The following is a 20,040-nucleotide window of genomic DNA, read 5'->3' as shown; positions in this document are numbered from 1 at the left end:
TATATTTTGAATCTTCAGCACACCTCAGAGAGGGAGATAATATTCTCATTTTAAAGTGAAGGAGACTGGGCTTCTCTGGTGGCCCAGTGGTTGAATCCACCTGCCAATGCAGGGGACATGGGTTCGAGCCCTGCTCCAGAGCAACTAAGATCCCACATGCCATGGAGCAGCTAAGCCCGTGCACCACAACTACTGAAGCCCGCGTGCCTAGAGACCGTGCTCTGCAACAAGAGAAGCCACTGCAGTGAGAAGCCTGCGCACCACAACGAAGAGTAGCCCCCGCTCGCCAAAACTAGAGAAAGCCTGTGCACAGCAACGAAGACCCAACACAGCCAAAAATAAAAATAAATAAAATACTAATAAAATAAATTTTAAAAAAATTAAAAAAAATAAAGTGAGGAAACTGAGAGATGAAGCAGTTTTCTCTAGGTCAAGGCTACTAAGTGGTGGAATTAGGATTTGAACACAAGTCTCCAGATTTGAAAGCTGTGTTCTTTCCATTAATTATAATACAGCTTCTTTATTGTGACTTAAAGTCTCAATTTGAGATTGAACAAAGTATAATAGTGGTTGAGAGGTGAAACATTTCCACCTGGTTAAAATTAAACTGGTTGTTCCTCAGAGTTCTGTCCTTGTTGTTTTCTCTCTTTATGTTTTCTCTTTCATTGTATTAGCTGTCCACTCCATGTAGAAACGTTTTGAATCTAGTGCTCTTGTTCTGAACCCTCTCCTAAGCTGTAGTCCTCCATTTCTCCCTGGAGGCTCTACTGTCACTTCAAATGTGATGTGTTTACAATTAAACTTACTATTTCCTCCTCCTAATTTAATTCGCTTAGTCACTTGGGCTCAAAGTTTGGAGCCATCTTTGAATCCCTTGTAAAATTAATGGTTGGACTCAATGATACCTAATATCCCTTCCAGCTCTAAAATTCTAGTGTTGTTATTCTTGTACCACATACTCAGTCAAAATGAATCACTTTCTCTGCTTTGTCCAAGAATAAATAATTTTGCGCTCAAATTATTTTCCAGAGTTATTTCAGTATCTTACAGAGTATATCCTACTCATCCATTCTTATGCATTCTTCAAAGCCCATTTTAAATGCCATCTCTTTCTTTAAACCTTTCATGAGCCTCCCAACTGGACTTCACAGCATTTGCTCTCTCCTTCAGGATCTAGAATATCTTTGTATCTTTCTCAGCATAGTTTACAGTACCCTACACACACACACACACACACTCTTGTGGGATAAGGAGGGTGCCTAGAGGGATACTTGGCAAGGGATGGAGCCTGAGCAGGGTGGAGAGGGCTTACAGACAGGGCATGGGCACAGGGTTTGGGTGCAGGGATAAGGAAAGAAAAGGAGGGGCTTGTGGTGGCTGATTTTGGGGTTTCAGAACCTTAGTGGGATAGGGGCAGCATCCTCCAAAGGGAGAGATGGCAGCAATAGGTGATTGCTTAAATATAGGAGAGGTGTTCAAACAAGTAAATATCTCAAAGATAATAGGATCCAGCATACTCTCTGTAGGAGAAAGGAGTTACAAATGTGGAAGGGAGGAAACTAGAATAAACTGTGTGATGCTGGATTGGAGGTACTACTGTGAACATGTGGTTTTTCAACATACATAGTTAAATAAAGAAATCTAGCTATAAATGTGTATATGTGTGAGTATACATATATAGATGCACTGTATGTGTGTATGAATGTACAAATATTCCTTAGCTACAAACCCTAAGACAGCCTGAGCAGTGATACCTCAGTAGCAGTGAGCATGCCTCGTGCTTCTAAATACCATTCTTGGGGACTTCCCTGGTGGCTCAGTGGTTAAGAATTAGCCTGCCAATTCAGGGGACATGGGTTCGAGCCCTGGTCCGGGAAGATCCCACGTGCTGCAGAGCAACAAAGCCCATGCACCACAACTACTGAGCCTGCACTCTAGAGCCTGCGAGCCACAACTACTGACCCCGTGTGCCACAACTACTGAAGCCTGAAAGCCTAGAGCCTGTGCTCCGCAACAAGAGAAGCCACCGCAATGAGAAGCCCGCGCACCGCAACGAAGAGTAGCCCCCGCTCGCCACAGCTAGAGAAAGCCCATGCGCAGCAATGAAGACCCAATGCAGCCAAACATAAATAAATAAATAAACAAACAAACTAAATACCATTCTCCACTAAAAGGAACCAGGACTCCTGGATAATGGCTGCATCCAGGTGCCAGAAAGTAAAGGAGTACTCAAAGAATGTTGGAGGTGTGTCAAAAGGGCACAGACTAGTAAAATGTTAATGAATAATATGGATGGTGGGATATATGTTATATAAAACTCTTTCAAATTTTCTGTATTTAAAAAATGTTTTACAATAATACATTGTGAAAGGATTTAAAACACACGAAGACACAGAAGCCAGAATGAATGGGTGAATCCCACTGACCAAACTTGGGACAATTTGAACTCCAAAATAAACAGTGATAAATTATGACACATTTAATAAAATAGGAAACTCTGAATTCATACTGATAGAAATAAATTAATTGAAAGTTTGATGAAAAACAAAAAAAAGTTCATAGTTTCAAAGAATTTCTCCCACAAAATACTTCCTAATTACAAAGAGGAAGAAAGTAACTACTGGAGAAGCCTGGCAGACACTACATTACTGAAATAAACACCCGTAATGAGACATTAAAATCATGTGCCACCTCACAGGATGCAATGAGAAGAACAGAGCATCACTTCTCTGAGAGTCCTGTCAAAGACATCTACCCTGAATCTAATCTTGAGTAAGCATCAGACAGATGCAAAGTGAAGGCCATTCTGTAGAATAATTGGCCAGGAATCTTCACAAGTATCAAGGATATGAAAGTCAAAGAAAGACCAAGGAAGTGTTCCAGATTGAAGATGACTAAAGATACAATAAAGTAAGTACAGTGCTTGATCCTGAACTGAATCCTTTCCTCATAAAGAGCATTATTGGGACAACTGGCAAGACGTAATGTATCACATAAATATTTTGATTTTGATAGTTATATTGTGATTATGTAATAGAGGTGCTTATTAGTAGAACTACACACTAAAGTATTTAGGGACAATGTGGCATTGTGTCAGCAACTTAGATCACAATTGGTTCAGGAAAGAAGTGTTCTCTGTACTAGCAACATTTCTGTAAGCTTGTGCTTGTTTCAAAATAAAAATTGAAAAATTACGTTCAAAATGCTGAGTATACTAGAAAAACGCACTTGACTTGGAGCCAAGAGGTTGTTATTCCCAGTTCCGCCAGTGACTGGGTGTGTGACCTTGGGCAAGCTGCTTTACGTCAGGCCCCAGAGTTTCGGGCTGTAGGACACAAGGCTCTCTAAGGCCCCTTCCCAGTCTAGCATTCCACCACCTACACCCACGGCACTCCCTGCCTGAATTTCTCCAGGCTCCAGCTGTGTCTTAGACTTCAGATGCCCCAAGGATTCTGGGTAGCGTCGAAAACAAACAAAAATGGGTGTGGCCAAGCTCTCCAGACTGCAAAGACGCTGCCCTGGCCTCAATCTAGGCCGCAGTCTCCGCCATCGCTCTTTCGGAGGTGGGGCAGTCACGCCTGCCAGTGTGGGCGCTCGATAGCTCGGCGGCCGGCTGGCGGGGCCTCGGCGCGGTGCGGGGCGCGTTCCCAATCGCTGGCTCCCGCCGCTCTCCAGGCTCCGAGCTTTCCGTCCCGCCCCGCGCGCGCCCCTCCCGCCGTCGCTACCGCCTGCGAGTCCCAGTGCTGTGGGTCCGATAACTTGGCGAGGCTGGGACGGTCGCTGAGTCGTGGTCGTGGCGGACCCCGGGGGCGAGCAGTCGGGAATCCCCGCAGTGGAGGCGGCTCCCGGCGCGAGGGGGCGGTGTCCGTGCTGCCTGCTGGCTGGGAAGAACCACACACCGGGGCCTGCACTGTAAGTTGAGCGGCTTGAGGGTCCCCGGGGTGGTCGCGGCAGCGAAGCGGTGGAGGAAGCTGGGACCCCGGGAGCAGGAACGGGACGAGGGATTAGATGATCTGGCCGAAGGGGCCGGAGCCCTCCGAGGAGGGGCTGAAGTGCGGCGCGGGGATGGCAGAGTAGCCGTGCACTCTGTTCTTCCTCTTGGGCTCCGGGAAAGTCTGGTTTCCCCCGTGCACAACAGGTAGGCGTGGACTCTGGCCGCCGGCGGGAGCCCCCAGGCTTGCGGGGAAGGTCGGAGCCCGCTTCGCCGGCGCGCCGCTCCCCGGACCCGCCCTGGCGGCGCCCGCCGCGCCGGGGGTTGGCCGGGAGCGGGGCCCCAACCCGAGCTTCGGGAGAGGTTCTCCGAACGCCCGCGCGCAACCCTGGAGGCGCGTTTCCGGGAGCAGTGGAGAGTGGATTCTGGATAGTGCCTTCTCGCAAGGAAATCAAGCCTTTGCCGGGGTAGCATTTGCTTAGTACGAGGAAGCATTTCTTCTTACCCTACTTTCGGCCAGCACAGTGTCATTTCAAGGGATTATAAAGTCTTTGGAAACTTCATGAAGTGCTTTATGGTATTTACTAGTCACAGTAATGTATACCTCCGGCAAGTTAAGATGATATTTTGTAACTGTCAAGTCAGAGAATAGGTGTCAGATGATTTGCGCTCCTTTATTAAAGGTTATAGTTATACACTGTTTTTATGTGCAGTCATTTATTCAACAAATATTCAGCATTTTTTATGTGCAGGCTCAGCGCCCTTAAGGAACTTAACAGCCTAGAGAAGACGTTGAAAGGGAAAAAAGGGGCCCATAAGTACGGTTCAGAACTTTGTCAGAGAAAATACTCTGGCGAGATTATAGTGTAAGGAAAAAGTGCTTGGAGCTGGGCATTAGGTGGATGGGGAAAGGCGAATTGCCGTTTCGTTTTCAAACATTTTAGAAAGTATGTCTTTGAGAAAGTGGTTTTAGATCAGCATTGAAGCCGAGATTTGTCTTACATTTTAATACCATAGATTTTTCCCCTTTAATGAAATCGGTAAGCAGGCAGGGTTTATAATAAGAATAGTGACAGTTGGAAAAAGTACAGCTATTTTATATAGATAGTTATAGTATTGGAAGACTCCTAAACTGACGGGAGACCTGAATTTTAGCTTAAGCTCCTCCACTACTGTTTACGGATCTTTGTTAACTTTTCTCTTCTTTTCTTTTTGTTTATCATTGTATCTGACTTTAGAACAGAAAATGCATAATCCAAAGTACCTTAAAATTTTTAAAAATTGCACTAATAATACATTCTCTAAGGAAAAAATTTAAGAACTTTCGTCTTTAAGCAATACACCTATCTTCCTTTCTTCCATTCAGCTTTATTTCAAAAAGGGGATTGAGAGAGTTGATAACCTTTATGAGCTTTTCTTAATTATCTTTTGAATAAAATAAAAGATTAAACTCTGGATTTGTTTAGGTCCCTTCATATTCTAAAATTCTTTTATTCTAAATCCTGATTAACCAGTTTAATGACATCGGCATTTTTTTAAAAAGTGTTTATTGACTCTTGTGTTTCATTAATTATCCATAGTATAGTTGATGGGTTTGAACAGCCCCTTCGTGGGACCTTAGTCCTCTCACATAAAAGCATTTCTGCATTTTAAGGAGACTGCAGAAACTGTTATTAAACTTCATTTAAGAAATGAATTAACTGAGGCCTAAGGAATTAGTAGAGACTTGTTTTTATCATTTAATTGAATCCTTTGTCTAGTTGTAGTCTTAAATTCTTTGGATTACACTAGGGGTCAGCAATTGACAGCCTGTGGGTCAAATCCAGCCTGCTGCCAGTTTTTGTAGATAATGTTGTACTGGAACATAACCACACTCATCTATTTATGGCCGTTTATGTATTGTTTATGAGTAGTTGTGATAGAGACTGTGTGGTCCACACAGCCTAAAGTATTTATTCTCTGGTCCTTCACAGGAAAAAATTGCTGACCCTGGACTAGAACTCTTAATCACTGTATCTTTTGTGGGAGGAAGTAGGTTAAGTTCAGTTTTAATTCTTCATCTTTTTCATTATGTTAGGTGAACTACTGGATCCCATAAATGCTTCCACATCCTAGATGTGTAATGATGGAAAAAGGTCAAGCCTTTCCTGTTATATTTACCTAATAATTTTTAATTTCAGCAATTCTAGCCTTTTGGAAGGCTAGAGAAAGGGAAGGATTTTTACGTGTTTTCTAACAACTTTATAATTTCAGTTTTAATTTAGATCTGATGTGGAAATTTTTTTTCATTTAGTAAAGTCTCTCTTTTTTTTTTTTTTTTTTGGCGGTACGCGGGCCTCTCACTGTTGTGGTCTTTCCCGTTGCGGAGCACAGGCTCCGGACGCGCAGGCTCAGTGGTCATGGCTCACGGGCCTAGCTGCTCCGCGGCATGTGGGATCCTCCCGGAGCGGGGCACGAACCCGTGTCCCCTGCATTGGCAGGAGGACTCTCAACCACTGCGCCACCAGGGAAGCCCAGTAAAGTCTCTTTTTAATATTTGTGTTTTTCACAAGTAACAGTAAGTTATTTGTACTTAAACTTTTTTTTTTTACCATGAATCTAGTGATATTGATTAAAAGATCAGACAGAAAATTATTTGACAGTGTAACTGTGAGCATGAAGTCAAACGTATATATACAGTAAGACCCAAATTGGAAATTGGAACCCTCTAAACAGATACCCAACAGATTGAAACTGGAGCATGTATCCTGAATCATGTTAGGGATTTTCTTTTAGTAGTAACAACTTAAAAGATAATTATTTCTAGAAAAGAAGCATAATATAGCCATATTAAAGTATTATGTTAGTGTTACCTGCCTAAGAAATTAGAGCTAATTATGTGACAGGAAAGAAGGAAAACTTGTATGAGGTGATATTTAAATATTTAAAGCAGAGTATATACTCTTGCTAATCTTAAAACCGTGGTATGGTTCTAACTTCAATAAATAAAGTATTTTATATATGTACTTCTTTGTACTTATTTTCTAGATTATGCTTCTCTATGGATATACAACAGCATCTGTCTGTATCCTTTTCTCTTGTGCTTGTAGATTTCTGTATGTTGAATATATGCATGTTTTTGTATATACATTCATAATAATACCTCACTTGTTCAATACATTTCTTATGTAAGTAAAATTATCAGAAAAATGAAATTACCCATTGAAATGCACAAAAATTTTTTAAAGATATTTTGGGAGGAAATCTGCAAAGCAAAAAAAAGAAAAGAAAAGAAAAGAAAAATATATACAGGTACAAAATCCCTTAAACTTACAGAGTCCAAAAGCCTTTTTTCTTAACTCATTTGGCAGCAAAACATCACCTGAGCTGATATAAAGCTATTTATAGTCATTATTTATCCCACCTTTATGTGAATGTTTATCTTTTGCTGCAGAAATATCAGTGAGTTTGATTATGGAGTGCTGCCCCAGAGCAACTAGGGGTTAGAGGTAATAGATGGTATGTTCAGTGTATTACTTGGGTGGACTATGATGGTGGCAGCCAGAAAGCAGAGGAATATGGAGTTGTTCCAGGGAGCTGCACTTGCAACGTTAAGAGCCTACTTAGGCATCTGGCAGGGAGTAGGAAGCAGTGTCTGCTAAAAAACAAGACCTCAGGTAGGGCTCCAAGAGAGTCAGAGCTGTAGCTAAATTATAGACCAGACATTTCATAAGATATGTTGTAAATTAGAAGTGGGAACCGTGAGGAAAAGCCAAGATGTCAGACCATAGTGTGCATTAAGGGTGAATCTGTGAATGCTAACCAGCGTGCAAGAGCCATGAATAGTTAGAATGGGAAAAAGGAGAGGATTCTATAGCAGGTGGATTCTAATGGCTAACTAGGAAGTCCTAGGTGGCAGATTTCATGAGCAGCCAATACAGTGATATTTTGGAAAATTGAGCAAGGATTCCTGGCCTCTGATGAGCTGGGGGAATAATGGCATCTTGTGCACTTTGCTCTTGAACTAAGTATCCCCATATTGCCTGCTTTTTAAAATATCTGTATTAAATAGTATTTTGGTCACTTCCATCACCTTTACCTGCCTGCCCTGACTTCTTCCTGCTCTCAGTGAGTTTGCTTCTTCACTTTTAGTATGGTGCCTTACTCCACCCTAACTAGAATCCAGATAACTGGATTATTAGTCATGTCTAAACTAAACTAGAATAAACTGGCCTTGAGAGCCAAGAAACTGACGTCAGTAAAGTTCATGATCTTTGAAACAATTAATTGCTGTATATCTTCTTTTTCTTTAACTTTTTTTGTTTTTTATTGTACTTCTTGTTACTGGATTCTTAATTAGGTACCAAGTAGTGAGACTGCATAGATAGTGACTTTCAAACTGAGTGTGGTAGGAGATACTAGAGTAAAATTTCTCTTTTAAAATTTGCCTTCTGGAATTCCAAAGTGTCCAGAGTGAAATCTTTCTTCTCAGGGAGGTGGAAGAGTTGGTTTGTGGAATGAAGAGTGATAAAAATTGTCAAGAATAGCCAAAGACTAACCTAACACTGTTAGTACTTATTGATTTACTGTCTAGATGGAAAGAGCCCTCTGGAAGTTGATGTCTCTAGTAGACCTCACACTTTATCAAAAAGCCTAAAAGTATTGGAGACGTAAGAGGAGAGTGAAATGATAAGAAAGAACAAAGTTATAAAGATTAGATGCTTCAGTGGGCATGGCAGTAACTGTCAGTAATAGCAGTGATTAGAGACTATATGAAGAGAATGTAGAAAGTAGTTGAAGGAACATGGACATTGAAACTAGACAGATGTAGGTGTTAATCTTTCTTCCACTTAAATAGCGTCTTCATCTTGGACAAATTGCTTAACTCATTATCCTCATCTGTAAAATGAGGATGATAATATCTGAGTTTCAGTGTTATGAAGATTAAATGAGATAGTGAATTAAAAGTTTCTAGTAAGTAAATCCTCAAGAAATGTTAGTTCCTTTTCCTATCATTGCCTTATTAGAGTTGGCTCCTGCTGCTCATTTCCCCTCCCCCTCCACCCATACTTCCTTTTACCCTTCAAGGTCTTCTCTTTTGTAATCTGCAAGGAAAATTCCCAGGACTGGACATCAAATGGGGCCCCTATTGGCAATCTCCTTCATCGAATCCAGCTTCTGCCATTCTTCTCGCCCCTAATGGTAATCTGCAGCACTTTGGAAAAGCAAGAAAGGAAGGCAAAGGAAATTGCATCCCTACTTCTGGCCCTTTCTTCCCCCAACTTATAAATTTCTGTGTAACTCCTGTTTCTTTCCTATTCCATCCTAGCTTCTCTGTCCTATAAGATGTGCTCCCCATCAGTTTTTGGAGTTGAGTGGATCTGCCTTTCCTATTGACTTGTATTATGCAGTGGTGAGAAGCAGCTTTCTTGCCATTTCTACCAAGTTTGCAGGAAATATTGTTTGAATCTTGGTACACTGAATGTATTTTCATTATATAGTAAAACAAGGTAATAGTGCTGTGCCTGGGGCATGGTGCAAGTTAGACTTTTGTCATATGACTTAAGAAATATGGATTAAGTTGATTTTATGGGAATTGTATTCAGAATCCAAAAATCAAATTTTAAAATTTATGGTGCAACAAGCCATTTTTAGTTTGTTAAAAGTATGAATAACACAGATTTTTATATGAACTGATAAATCTTAAATATACTAGGTTAATTAAAACTATTTTTTTCTTTACTCATATTCCAGGAGTAGAAAAGATTCTGTTTATATTTAGAATTCTGAATGTTAGATAATTTGATCCAAAATATTAATCAGAAATGGCTACTTTTTAAATAAATTTATTATTTTTTTAAATTTTATTTATTTATTTATTTTTGGCTGCGTTGGGTCTTCATTGCTGCGTGTGGGCTTTCTCTAGTTGCGGCGAGCGGGGACTACTCTTCGTTGTGGTGCGCGGGCTTCTCACTGCGGTGGCTTCTCTTGTTGAGGAGCATGGGCTCTAGGCACACAGGCTTCAGTAATTTTGGCGCGTGGGTTCTAGAGCGCAGGCTCAGTAGTTGTGGCGCACGGGTTTAGTTGCTCTGCGGCATGTGGGATCTTCCCGGACCAGGGCTCAAACCCATGTCCCCTGTGTTGGCAGGTGGATTCTTCACCACTGCACCACCAGGGAAGTCCCAGAAATGGCTACTTTTAAGTAGAAGTGTGACACTGACTTGTTACATATTCTTCTACTTCTTAAAAAATCCTATCACAGTATAAGCGAAAGGGAATTAAAATTTTTTTGACTCACAGTAGTCTTTAATGATTAGTATTTAAAGATTGTGTACTATAGAACACTGAGTTCACAGGGTTCCCAGCTGGGAAAAACCAGAAAAAGGTAAAGGTGGGGCAAAGGTTCATACTTAAAATATGTTGAGAAACATCAAGTGCCATATATATATTGGGTGGGCCAAAAGGTTCATTCAGTTTTTTCTGTAAGATGGCTCTAGTAGCACTTAGTTGTCCTTAACTTCATTTGAAACAATTTTGTTAGATTATATGTGACAGCTGTCATATCTGCATGCATTTAAAAAAAGAATCCAGATTGGAAAAGAAGAAGTAAAACTGTCACTGTTTGCAGATGACATGATACTATACATAGAAAATCCTAAAGATACCACCAGAAAACTGCTAGAACTAACTAATGAGTTTGGTAAGGTTGCAGGATGCAAAATTAATGCACAGAAATCTCTGGCATTCCTATACACCAACAACGAAAAATCAAAAAGAGAAATTAAGGAAACACTCCCATTTACCATTGCAACAAAAAGAATAAAATACCGAGGAGTAAACTTGCCTAAGGAGGCGAAAGACTTGTACTCAGAAAACTATAAAACACTGATGAAAGGAATCAAAGATGACATAAATGGAGAAATATACCATGTTCTTGGATTGGAAGAATCAATATTGTGAAGATGACTATACTACCCAAAGCAATCTGCAGATTCAATGCAATCCCCATCAAACTACCAATGGCATTCTTCACAGAATTAGAACAAAAAATTTTACAATTCGTCTGGAAACACAAAAGACCCCGAATAGCCAAAGCAATCTTGAGAAAGAAAAGTGGTATTGGAGGAATCAGGCTCCACAACTTCAAACTATACCAAAAAGCTACAGTAATCAAGACAGTATGGTACTGGCACAGACACAGAAATATAGATCAGTGGTACAGGATAGAATACCCAGGGATAAACGCACGTACACATGGGTACCTAATTTACGACAAAGGAGGCAAGAACATACAATGGAGAAAACACAGCTTCTTCAATAAGTGGTGCTGTGAAAACTGGACAGCTACATGTAAAAGAATGAAATTAGAACACTACCTAACACCATACACAAAAGTAAACTCCAAATGGATTAAAGATTTAAATGTAAGACCAGGGCTTCCCTAGTGGCGCACTGGTTGAGAATCTGCCTGCCAATGCAGGGGACACGGGTTCGAGCCCTGGTCTGGGAAGATCCCACATGCCGCAGAGCAACTAGGCCCATGAGCCACAACTACTGAGCCTGCGTGTCTGGAGCTTGTGCTCCACAACAAGAGAGGCCGCGATAGTGAGAGGCCCGCGCACTGCAATGAAGAGTGGCCCCCGCTCGCCGTAACTAGAGAAAGCCCTCGCACAGAAACGAAGACCCAACACAGCCAAAAATAAATAAATAAAAAAAAAAAAAAAAAAAAAAAATGTAAGACCAAACACTATAAAACTCTTAGAGGAAAACATAGGAAAAACACTCTTTGACATAAACCACAGCAAGATCTTTTTTGACCCACCTCCTAGAGTAATGGAAATAAAAACAAAAACAAATGGGACTTAATTAAACTTAAAAGCTTCTGCACAGCAAAGGAAACCATAAACAAGACAAAAAGACGACCCTCAGAATGGGAGAAAATATTTGCAAATGAAGCAACAAGGGATTAATCTCCAAAATATACAAACAGTTTATGGAGCTCAATATCAAAAAAACAAACAATCCTGTTAAAAAATGGGTGGAAGACCTAAGTAGACATTTCACCAAGGAGGACATACAGATGACCAAGAGGCACATGAAAAGATGCTCAACATCACTAATTATTAGAGAAATGTAAATCAAAACTACAAAGAGGTATCACCTCACACTGGTCAAAATGGCCATTATCAAAAAATATAGAAACAGTAAATGCTGGAAAGAGTGTGGTGAAAAGGGAACCCTCCTGCACTGTTGGTAGGAATGTAAATTGATACAACCACTATGGAAAACAGTATGGACGGTCTTTAAAAAACTAAAAATAGAACTACCACATGACCCAGCAATCCCACTACTGGGCATATATCCTGAGAAAACCGTAATTCAAAAAGAGTCATGTACTGCAATGTTCATTGCAGCACTATTTACGATAGCCAGGACGTGGAAGCAACCTAAATGTCCACTGACAGATGAATGGATAAAGAAGATGTGGCACATATATACAATAGAATATTACTCAGCCATAAAAAGAAACGCAGTTGAGTTATTTGTAGTGAGGTGGATGGACCTAGAGTCTGTCATACAGAGTGAAGTAAGTCAGAAAGAGAAAAGCAAATACCATATGCTAACGCATATATGTGGAATCTTAAAAAAAAAATGGTACTGATGAGCCTAATTGTAGGCCAGGAATAAAGATGCAGACATAGAGAATGGACTTGAGGATACGGGGAGGGGAAGGGTAAGCTGGGACAAAGTGAGAGAGTGGCATGGACATATATACGCTGCCAAATGTAAAATAGCTAGCTAGTGGGAAGCAGCCGCATGGCACAGGGAGATCAGCTCCATGTTTTGTGTCCACCTAGAGGGGTGGGAGGGAGACGCAAGAGGGAGGAGATATGGGGATATATGTATATGTATAGCTGATTCACTTTGTTATAAAGCAGAAACTAACACACCGTTGTAAAGCAATTATACTCCAATAAAGATGTTAAAAAATTTTTTTTTCAATTAAAAAAAAAGCAACCAGAGTTGAGAACCACTAGTCTGCATTGTTATAGGTCTACTGTCTTGACATGCTTAGCTTTTAATTTTAAGTTTACCAGCCTCATCTGTATTGTTCCTTTTGGTGTTTTCCCAATGCTGCCTTTTTAATTGTTTGACCCTTATCCTTGGAGGACTTGGGAGGTGAAACCTATTTTGTGATTTACTAAAAGGTGTAGGGGGAAATAGGGAGAGAACGAGCCCAAATATAAAGTAATGCCGCCCCCCACCGCCATGCCCTGTTTATTCCACACTTTTTGTCTCTTACATCTTAATGTCAAAAATGCTGTTTTTCCTTTTTTCCCCCTGTGGAAGGGCTTCCTAGCATTGAGGAAGGAGAATGAGCTTTGTTGCCCAAGAGACCTGGGTTCATTTTCAGCTCTACTCTTTATTGGCATGTAAGTTTTTTCTTCCATAAAATGGGGGCGAGTAATGCCTTCCTTGCTTTCTTCCTTTTGATGATTAGTGGTGATATAAATTAAGCACCTAAAACTTCCTGGCTCAGTGAGTAATAGCTACTGTTGTCAATTTGTGATTTGGGAGTCTGGAAAGTGAGAGGCATTGCCGTGAACTACAGCAGGCAATACATTTGTCCTTCCCACTTGTGATGTTACCAAGGTGATGCTAACAAATGGTATTATGGATTATAAAAGTTAGGAATCTAACGGAAGTTTGGTTTATTTATTGTTTTCTAAGGGTTTCATTTTGAAAGTTTTTAAATCATTAAAAATTTGGAGACTAGAGAAGATAGCATTACCCATAATGCTACTACTCTAATAATCATTATTAACATTTTTGAATCATGATTTGGAAAAATACCAGGAGCATCTGACAATTTAAATGATGGCTAGAGAAGCCAAACATTTTATGAAGCATAACTATAATAATGGAAAAAGTGCTATACCAAGAGAAGACAGTATAATCATGAAAGGCTTCCTGAAGGAAGGCTTTTTTTTTAAGGTGAATTTTGAAATAGTTTATTGTAGGAAGAAGCAAGGTATTTCAGATTCAAAAATGGAATACAGACAGGATTTTAAAATCATTAAGATGAAACTATTAACTCTAGAATTAAAAGTGATTTGCTTCAATATTCATTTTACCCTACAACCAGTGAAATACAGTGTGTCAGCAAACCAACTTTAAGACTGTGCCTAGGGATATTTAAAGTACAGTAATAGAAAGGCCTCATTTTCTTTCTACCAAGGGCAGCCTTCCTTAGGCAACATCTTAATTATGACCTAATGCTCTGTGTAACTTGTGAGTTCCTATTTTGTAACCTATACTTTTGCAAAGCCTGAATCACAGGTCATAGGGAATAATAGGTCAGTAAAGAATGATCCATCTTCTTTCTAGATTAAATCTTGGGATTCAGAACGAGCTGCCCGAATTGTGTCACTTTTGCATGAGGATTGTTTTGAACTAAAGGCAGTCGAGATGCTTGGGTTCAAGAGAAAATATTGCCCCTCCCATAACTACTTAGAAGAATTTAAATTTGGGATTTTTCCCAGAAGAGAGTTATTGCTGGAGGTAATTTTTATCTAAGTAGACCCATCTCTATGTCAGAGCAAACATCTAGTTACCAAGCATCTACTCTTCTTAATCGTCCTGTGGATGACTCTTCCTGCCCTTCGAAGCCCCAGGCCGCTGTCCCATTCCTTAGCTTAGAATGGCATAATACCTTATTTTACCTTTCTGTCTTTCAACATTTCATGTATCTGGGGTCTTTGACCCTCTTGTGTATGGGGTTCCTGTATGTCCAGAATTAAATTTTTCTCCTGTTAATCTGTCTCGTGTCAATTTAATCTTAGACCATCCAGAAAAAACCTAAAAGGGTAGAGGAAAGTTTCCTTCCTCCCCAACAAGCTAATTACTGTTTTGGGTTTTTGTTTTGTTTTGTTTTTTGAAAGGTATGGATTTTAAAAAGATTTATATATGTACCTGAAGTATGGGAGATTCTTGAGAGGTTTTTTGTTTTTTTGTTTTACTGTTTGCTTTTTGAACAAAACTGAGAAGCTAAAGACTGGAGGCTGAGTTGAAGCTGTTGTGATGTCTTGTAGAGACGTGAGTTGAGAGTCAAAGAAAAGTAATTTAAATTTAAGTATGAGACAGATTCCGAAACTTTAACTGCTTATTACATTCTGGAATTAGTTCCATTTACTGCTGAGTGGCTTATTCATTTTGTAAATTGTTCTTTTAATGCTCTGGAAAGAAAAAAACAAACCAATTTGACAAACCTATCTTATTTTGTGTTTGATGTTTTCTTTGATTGTTTGTGATTTTTTTTCTCTCTTCAAAATGATATAATAAATCATTTTAAAAAAACTAAAATGACCAAAAAGATTAGGGAGACTTATTCCCCCCTGCATAAACTTCAGCATATGTTCCCAAAATAGTTCTGTAAACCCTATATAGATATGGTGATCATTTCATGTTTGCAAATGTCAAATCATTATGTAGTACGCTTGAAACTAACATAATATTGCACATCAACTATATTTCAGTAAAATAAAAGTAAAAAAAAAAATGAATGAATGAATAAATAAAATGCCTGGCTTCAAGGTGTTTGACAGGCTTGATTGGATAAAAGGGTGGCAGCATAGTATCTAGTGGTTAAAGCACATATATCTAGAGTCAGATTGCTGAAGTGTATGACCAGGTTCTGTGTGACCTTAGGAAAGCTACTCAACTTCTCTGTGCCTCAATGTCCTCATCCTAAAATAGTGCTAATACAAATAGCTACCCAAGGACAGTTTTGTGAATTAATTATTCAAGAAAATGTAAAGTGCTTGGAGTAGTGCCTGGACTATAATAAGTGATGAATAAATAATTAGTTTCTGTCAAAAATAATGGCTGGCATTACAGTTGGCACACAACAGTTTGATGGACTCTTTTTTTCAAGTAATATAACTGTACCTTGAAAAATATATTGATATATATGTTCACTTTTAATAAACTAACCACTTCGTAATCTCAGCAAACATAAAAATGGAAAATAAGAGAAAAACTAGAAAAATAAGCATCCTTCAGGTATATATAGCCATAGGGTTGTGGTCAGACTAAAACATAACAGTATATTGACTACGTTTGTATTCATCATCCTAAAGTGAAACTATAGGTTAGAGCAGGAGCATCTGTTATTTGCAAAATGCATTTGCTTGTCTCATTGATGGTAGGTATGTGGAGATCGCAGATGCATTTTAGATTTGGGGGTTTAGATGTGGGATTACCAGTGTGAATTGTCTGCTTCTTTTAGGAGTGATTTATATGAGGAATGTATTGAGGGCATTGTAGATAACTTTATGCCCTGCTTATGATCTCAACCTTTTACTGAATTATTTATTATTGCATTGTGTTAGCTATTTTGCTTCTTGATAGATCATTTTACACCACAATATTGCTGCTGCCTAAGGAAAAAAACGTCTCTTGAGCAGTCCTAATGACCTCTAAAAAGGGTAATTTGATTCTTGAGATTTTGAGTTGCCCTGGTGGTTATAAGAAGTTTTCTCTATGATACTCAGGTTTTTTATTTCCTCTCACAATCATAGATACTGAGTGCAAACTTGCTTTTCACCTTCGGTATACTTAGTAGCTTTCTTCTGGAAATTATTTCTGTAACATTTATTAACTTTATCCTTAATTGTATGCATTTTGGTCAGTTCACTTCGATAATTTAAGAAAAGAAAGGAGGGTTTTTTAAACAAGAAGCTAAAATTCACGTTATCTTTATAAAAGTAAATTTGTTAGCATGGTTGTTTATATTGTTCTTGTTCCTCAAAATTGACGTTTATGAAAATAATCTAATGTGCACTTCTGTTTTCTTTTGAGGGCAGTTGGTGCCAGGTCATGGGTGGCACTGGGCGTGCGGGCAGGACTAATTAGGGAGATGGCTAAAAGCAGCACATAGGTTTGAGAAGACAGTGGTGATCAAAGCTGTATTTTGGCCTCTGGGGCAGCGTCATAGTGAGAATATAGGATATTAACCCAAGCCAGAGGACGAAAGTAAGGTAAAGAGTAAGGGTTGAAAACTTGAATACCCATAGAAGTTGGCAAATAATGTAAATGAATGAGGCAGTCCAGCTGGCAACTGTGCCTGATGGAGAGTCCCTGCCCCTCTTAGATTCCGTCATTCATTGCTGTATGGGATATGGACCCAGGTTTTTGTGTAAAATCTTGTGTTTAAATGTTAGTAACTAATTTTTTTCCCTAGTACGTACATTGCAGGCCAAATGTAGCCAACGGTGTACCAGTTTGCAACTACTGTCTTTTAGAGGTGCTCTTTTAGTTATTTAACAATAATGATGATGTGATACTCTAGGTAATTTTATACCCATAAACTTTCTTGGAGAAAAAAATGAAGGAAAGAAAAGCCTTCCCATGTCTCTCCCATCTGATTTTCTAATACATCTTGCTGGCTTCTCTACAAAAGATTGAGATTTATTTAGGAGAATATGAGCTCTGTATTTTATATAGTTTAGTTTAATTACCTGTAGCATTCTGTCTGTATTTCTATGCAGTTCCAATTACCTGTTTCTGTTTAGCTTGGAGTTTTATTTATAAGGTATCAAATTTATTTTTGATACATCAGTGAATAGGAGTATCCATCTTATATGTATATGGTACCGTCTCTGTCATTTAATGTTCTTGATGATAGCTGTTACTCCTGTAAGTAGTAGTAATGATTTTTTTAAAGCCAGCTTATGTTTTTTAAAAAATTTCTCTTCTTAAATAATTTTTCCAACTTTTTATTGTGATCTTTTAAAAAATACAGAAAAATTGAAGAACAGTAAAATGATTACTCACATACCCACTACCAACATCCAACTGTTAACATTTTGCCGTATTTTATGGGTAATTGATTGATATACTTAACCATTTGAAAATGAGTTACAGACATCATGCTGTTTCACTGCCATACACTTGAGCATGCACCTAGAAATAAAAAATTCCATAACCACAGATGCCATCTTACAGATTTATGTGTGTGTGTATGTATTGTGCACACATGCTTATGTGTTGTATATAAGCAACACAGGAACTAGAGTGTACCCAGGAGATGATCATGAATCTGAAACAAAACAAAACCTCCTCTGTCTTATGTTGATTATTTCCTGTAACAGAAATGAAGGCTACATTGGATCTGGGTCAGAGCAGACATGATCTTTATTGCTATAATCCCTGGACAACATCCATCCCAGTGCCTTCAGAAACATAAGTTTGCTTTCACAACAAGGCTCCCAGAGAGATAAGGAGACTATCTATACTGGTTGGGATGGGACTCTTTCCCAAAACTCCTAGCCTCAGGCAGTGTCTTTGTTAGATTGGGAGAACAGATTTTAATAGGAATAAGTCCCTCTGCTCCTGGTTTGAATCTCCAGGTAAATGACAGGTTATTTTTATTTATGGAGGCAAAGATCCAGGGAGACATCAAGCTTTACTATAGAATTTTAGCAGGAGGTCTGGATATTTGGTCATTTGTTAATATGTACCCATGACCCATTTTAGTAAAAAGGTGCTTATGCTACAGAGAAAACTGAAAATCTTGAGTAGTCTAACCTTAAAATTTTCAAAATTTTAATGGAACATCTCTTCTGTTTAGCAACTTTTTGCATGTGAATGTCAATAATCCTACTCTATTTTCCTGTCTGCTCTCTAAAAAAGGGGTTTTGTGTCAGTGTTAACTAGGGTTTACTATTGGGATTTTCCCAGTTTCACCCTAGAGCTGTTACAAAAGATGTCTCCATTTATTTATGCTTTGTGCTTTTCTGTGCAAGATTTCCAGTATTGTGATTGTGTTCCTTTTCACCCTCCTTTTAAAATATTATTTTCCTCTATTATAGGTTTTCTTCCTTAGGTATATTGACTGAAGTTTAATGAGAAGAATCGTGACCAGCTAGGAGAATTTTCTGCAAGGAATGGAATTAGCTCATAGCTTACTGCTGAATGAAGAAGCATACAATCAACTGGGTGAAGTTCAGAAGGCAGAGTTTATTTTTGATTGGTTGAGATATTTGGAGAAGCTCTTGCTAGCAACCAGCAGGGTGAGTAAAATTGCAAGAACTGTTTTTTGAGGTTTTTTTAATGTGCCAGATAATGTTTAACTTCCTTTGATTTGATTTTCTAGTTCTGTCGAGTATAACCTAAATTAGCTTTGGAAGGTTAGACCTTAGTAAGACTTTATATTGAAATAGGAGGTTTCTTCTGTTCAAAAGAGCAGGAAGAAATTAGCCAGTATTTGTAGTATTACTTTCAAATATATTAAAAACAAACTACAGAGCACATTGTGTTAGATTTCATTATCATTGTCTCCTGTACCTTGTGTCACTCCACATGCATGACATCCTGGTACAGTATAGCGCTAAATAATGTGATGGGAGTTTCACTTAAAAAAAAAAGTGTGAACTCTTTAAGGGGAGTAAGAATTGAGAGGGGCTTCCCTGGTGGCGCAGTGGTTGAGAGTCTGCCTGCCGATGCAGGGGAGTTCGTGCCCCGGTCCGGGAAGATCCCACATGCCGCGGAGCGGCTGGGCCCGTGAGCCATGGCCGCTGAGCCTGCGGGTCCGGAGCCTGTGCTCCGCAACGGGAGAGGCCACCACAGTGAGAGGCCCGTGTACCACAAAAAAAAAAAAAAAAAAGAATTGAGGAGTCTTTGAGTAAACATATTCCCTTTTAAAAGTTTATGAAATGGCTACCAGAAAGTGAAGACTAATCACTCATACCCTTTACCGACATTCAGCAGTTGTTAACATTTTGCCATGTTTAACTGATTTACAGAGCCATGTGAGTTGCTACTTTACTTCTAATACTTTTGCATACATCTCCTAAAAATAAGGATATTCTACAGAATGACAGCACCCTATGTAATGCACAAATGGTGCAAAGACACTACTCATGGAGACATTTAGAATTTAACAAATGACAAAAATCCATACACTAAATTAACAAATATTTTATTGTGGAAGTTTAGGCCTCAGGGAGCACCTGAATACCATTACCACTGTGATGATATTCTGTACTCCTTTTTCAGAGCGTAGACAAGTAAAATGGAGTCACACTATCAGCATTTAGATGCATAAGCTTGCAAAAAGAAAATTGCAC

At 39.1% G+C, this 20,040-nt stretch overlaps 1 protein-coding gene across 5 annotated transcripts in view; it reads left to right on the top strand.

Annotated features, from left to right (window-relative positions):
- The first annotated feature begins 3,605 nt into the window (after positions 1 to 3,605).
- Positions 3,606 to 20,040, top strand: part of HEATR5A (HEAT repeat containing 5A) — a 110,643-nt gene continuing 94,208 nt past the window's right edge. For 2 of the 5 annotated variants that reach the window (XM_081229682.1, XM_081229683.1), the window contains exons 1-2: positions 3,607 to 3,912; positions 18,784 to 18,984. In XM_081229682.1, coding sequence (XP_081085808.1) covers positions 18,859 to 18,984 — 126 coding nt within the window. In that variant the 5' untranslated portion in view covers positions 3,607 to 3,912; positions 18,784 to 18,858. Of the gene's footprint in view, positions 3,913 to 13,261; positions 13,345 to 18,783; positions 18,985 to 20,040 lie in introns of all 5 variants that reach the window. The other 3 variants (XM_081229681.1, XM_081229684.1, XM_081229680.1) reach the window with 3 other exon arrangements.

The sequence above is a fragment of the Mesoplodon bidens genome, assembly GCF_964165515.1.
Source record: "Mesoplodon bidens genome assembly, chromosome: 3".
Taxonomy (NCBI): Eukaryota; Metazoa; Chordata; class Mammalia; order Artiodactyla; family Ziphiidae; genus Mesoplodon; species Mesoplodon bidens.
This window is presented reverse-complemented; position numbering and strand designations above follow the sequence as displayed.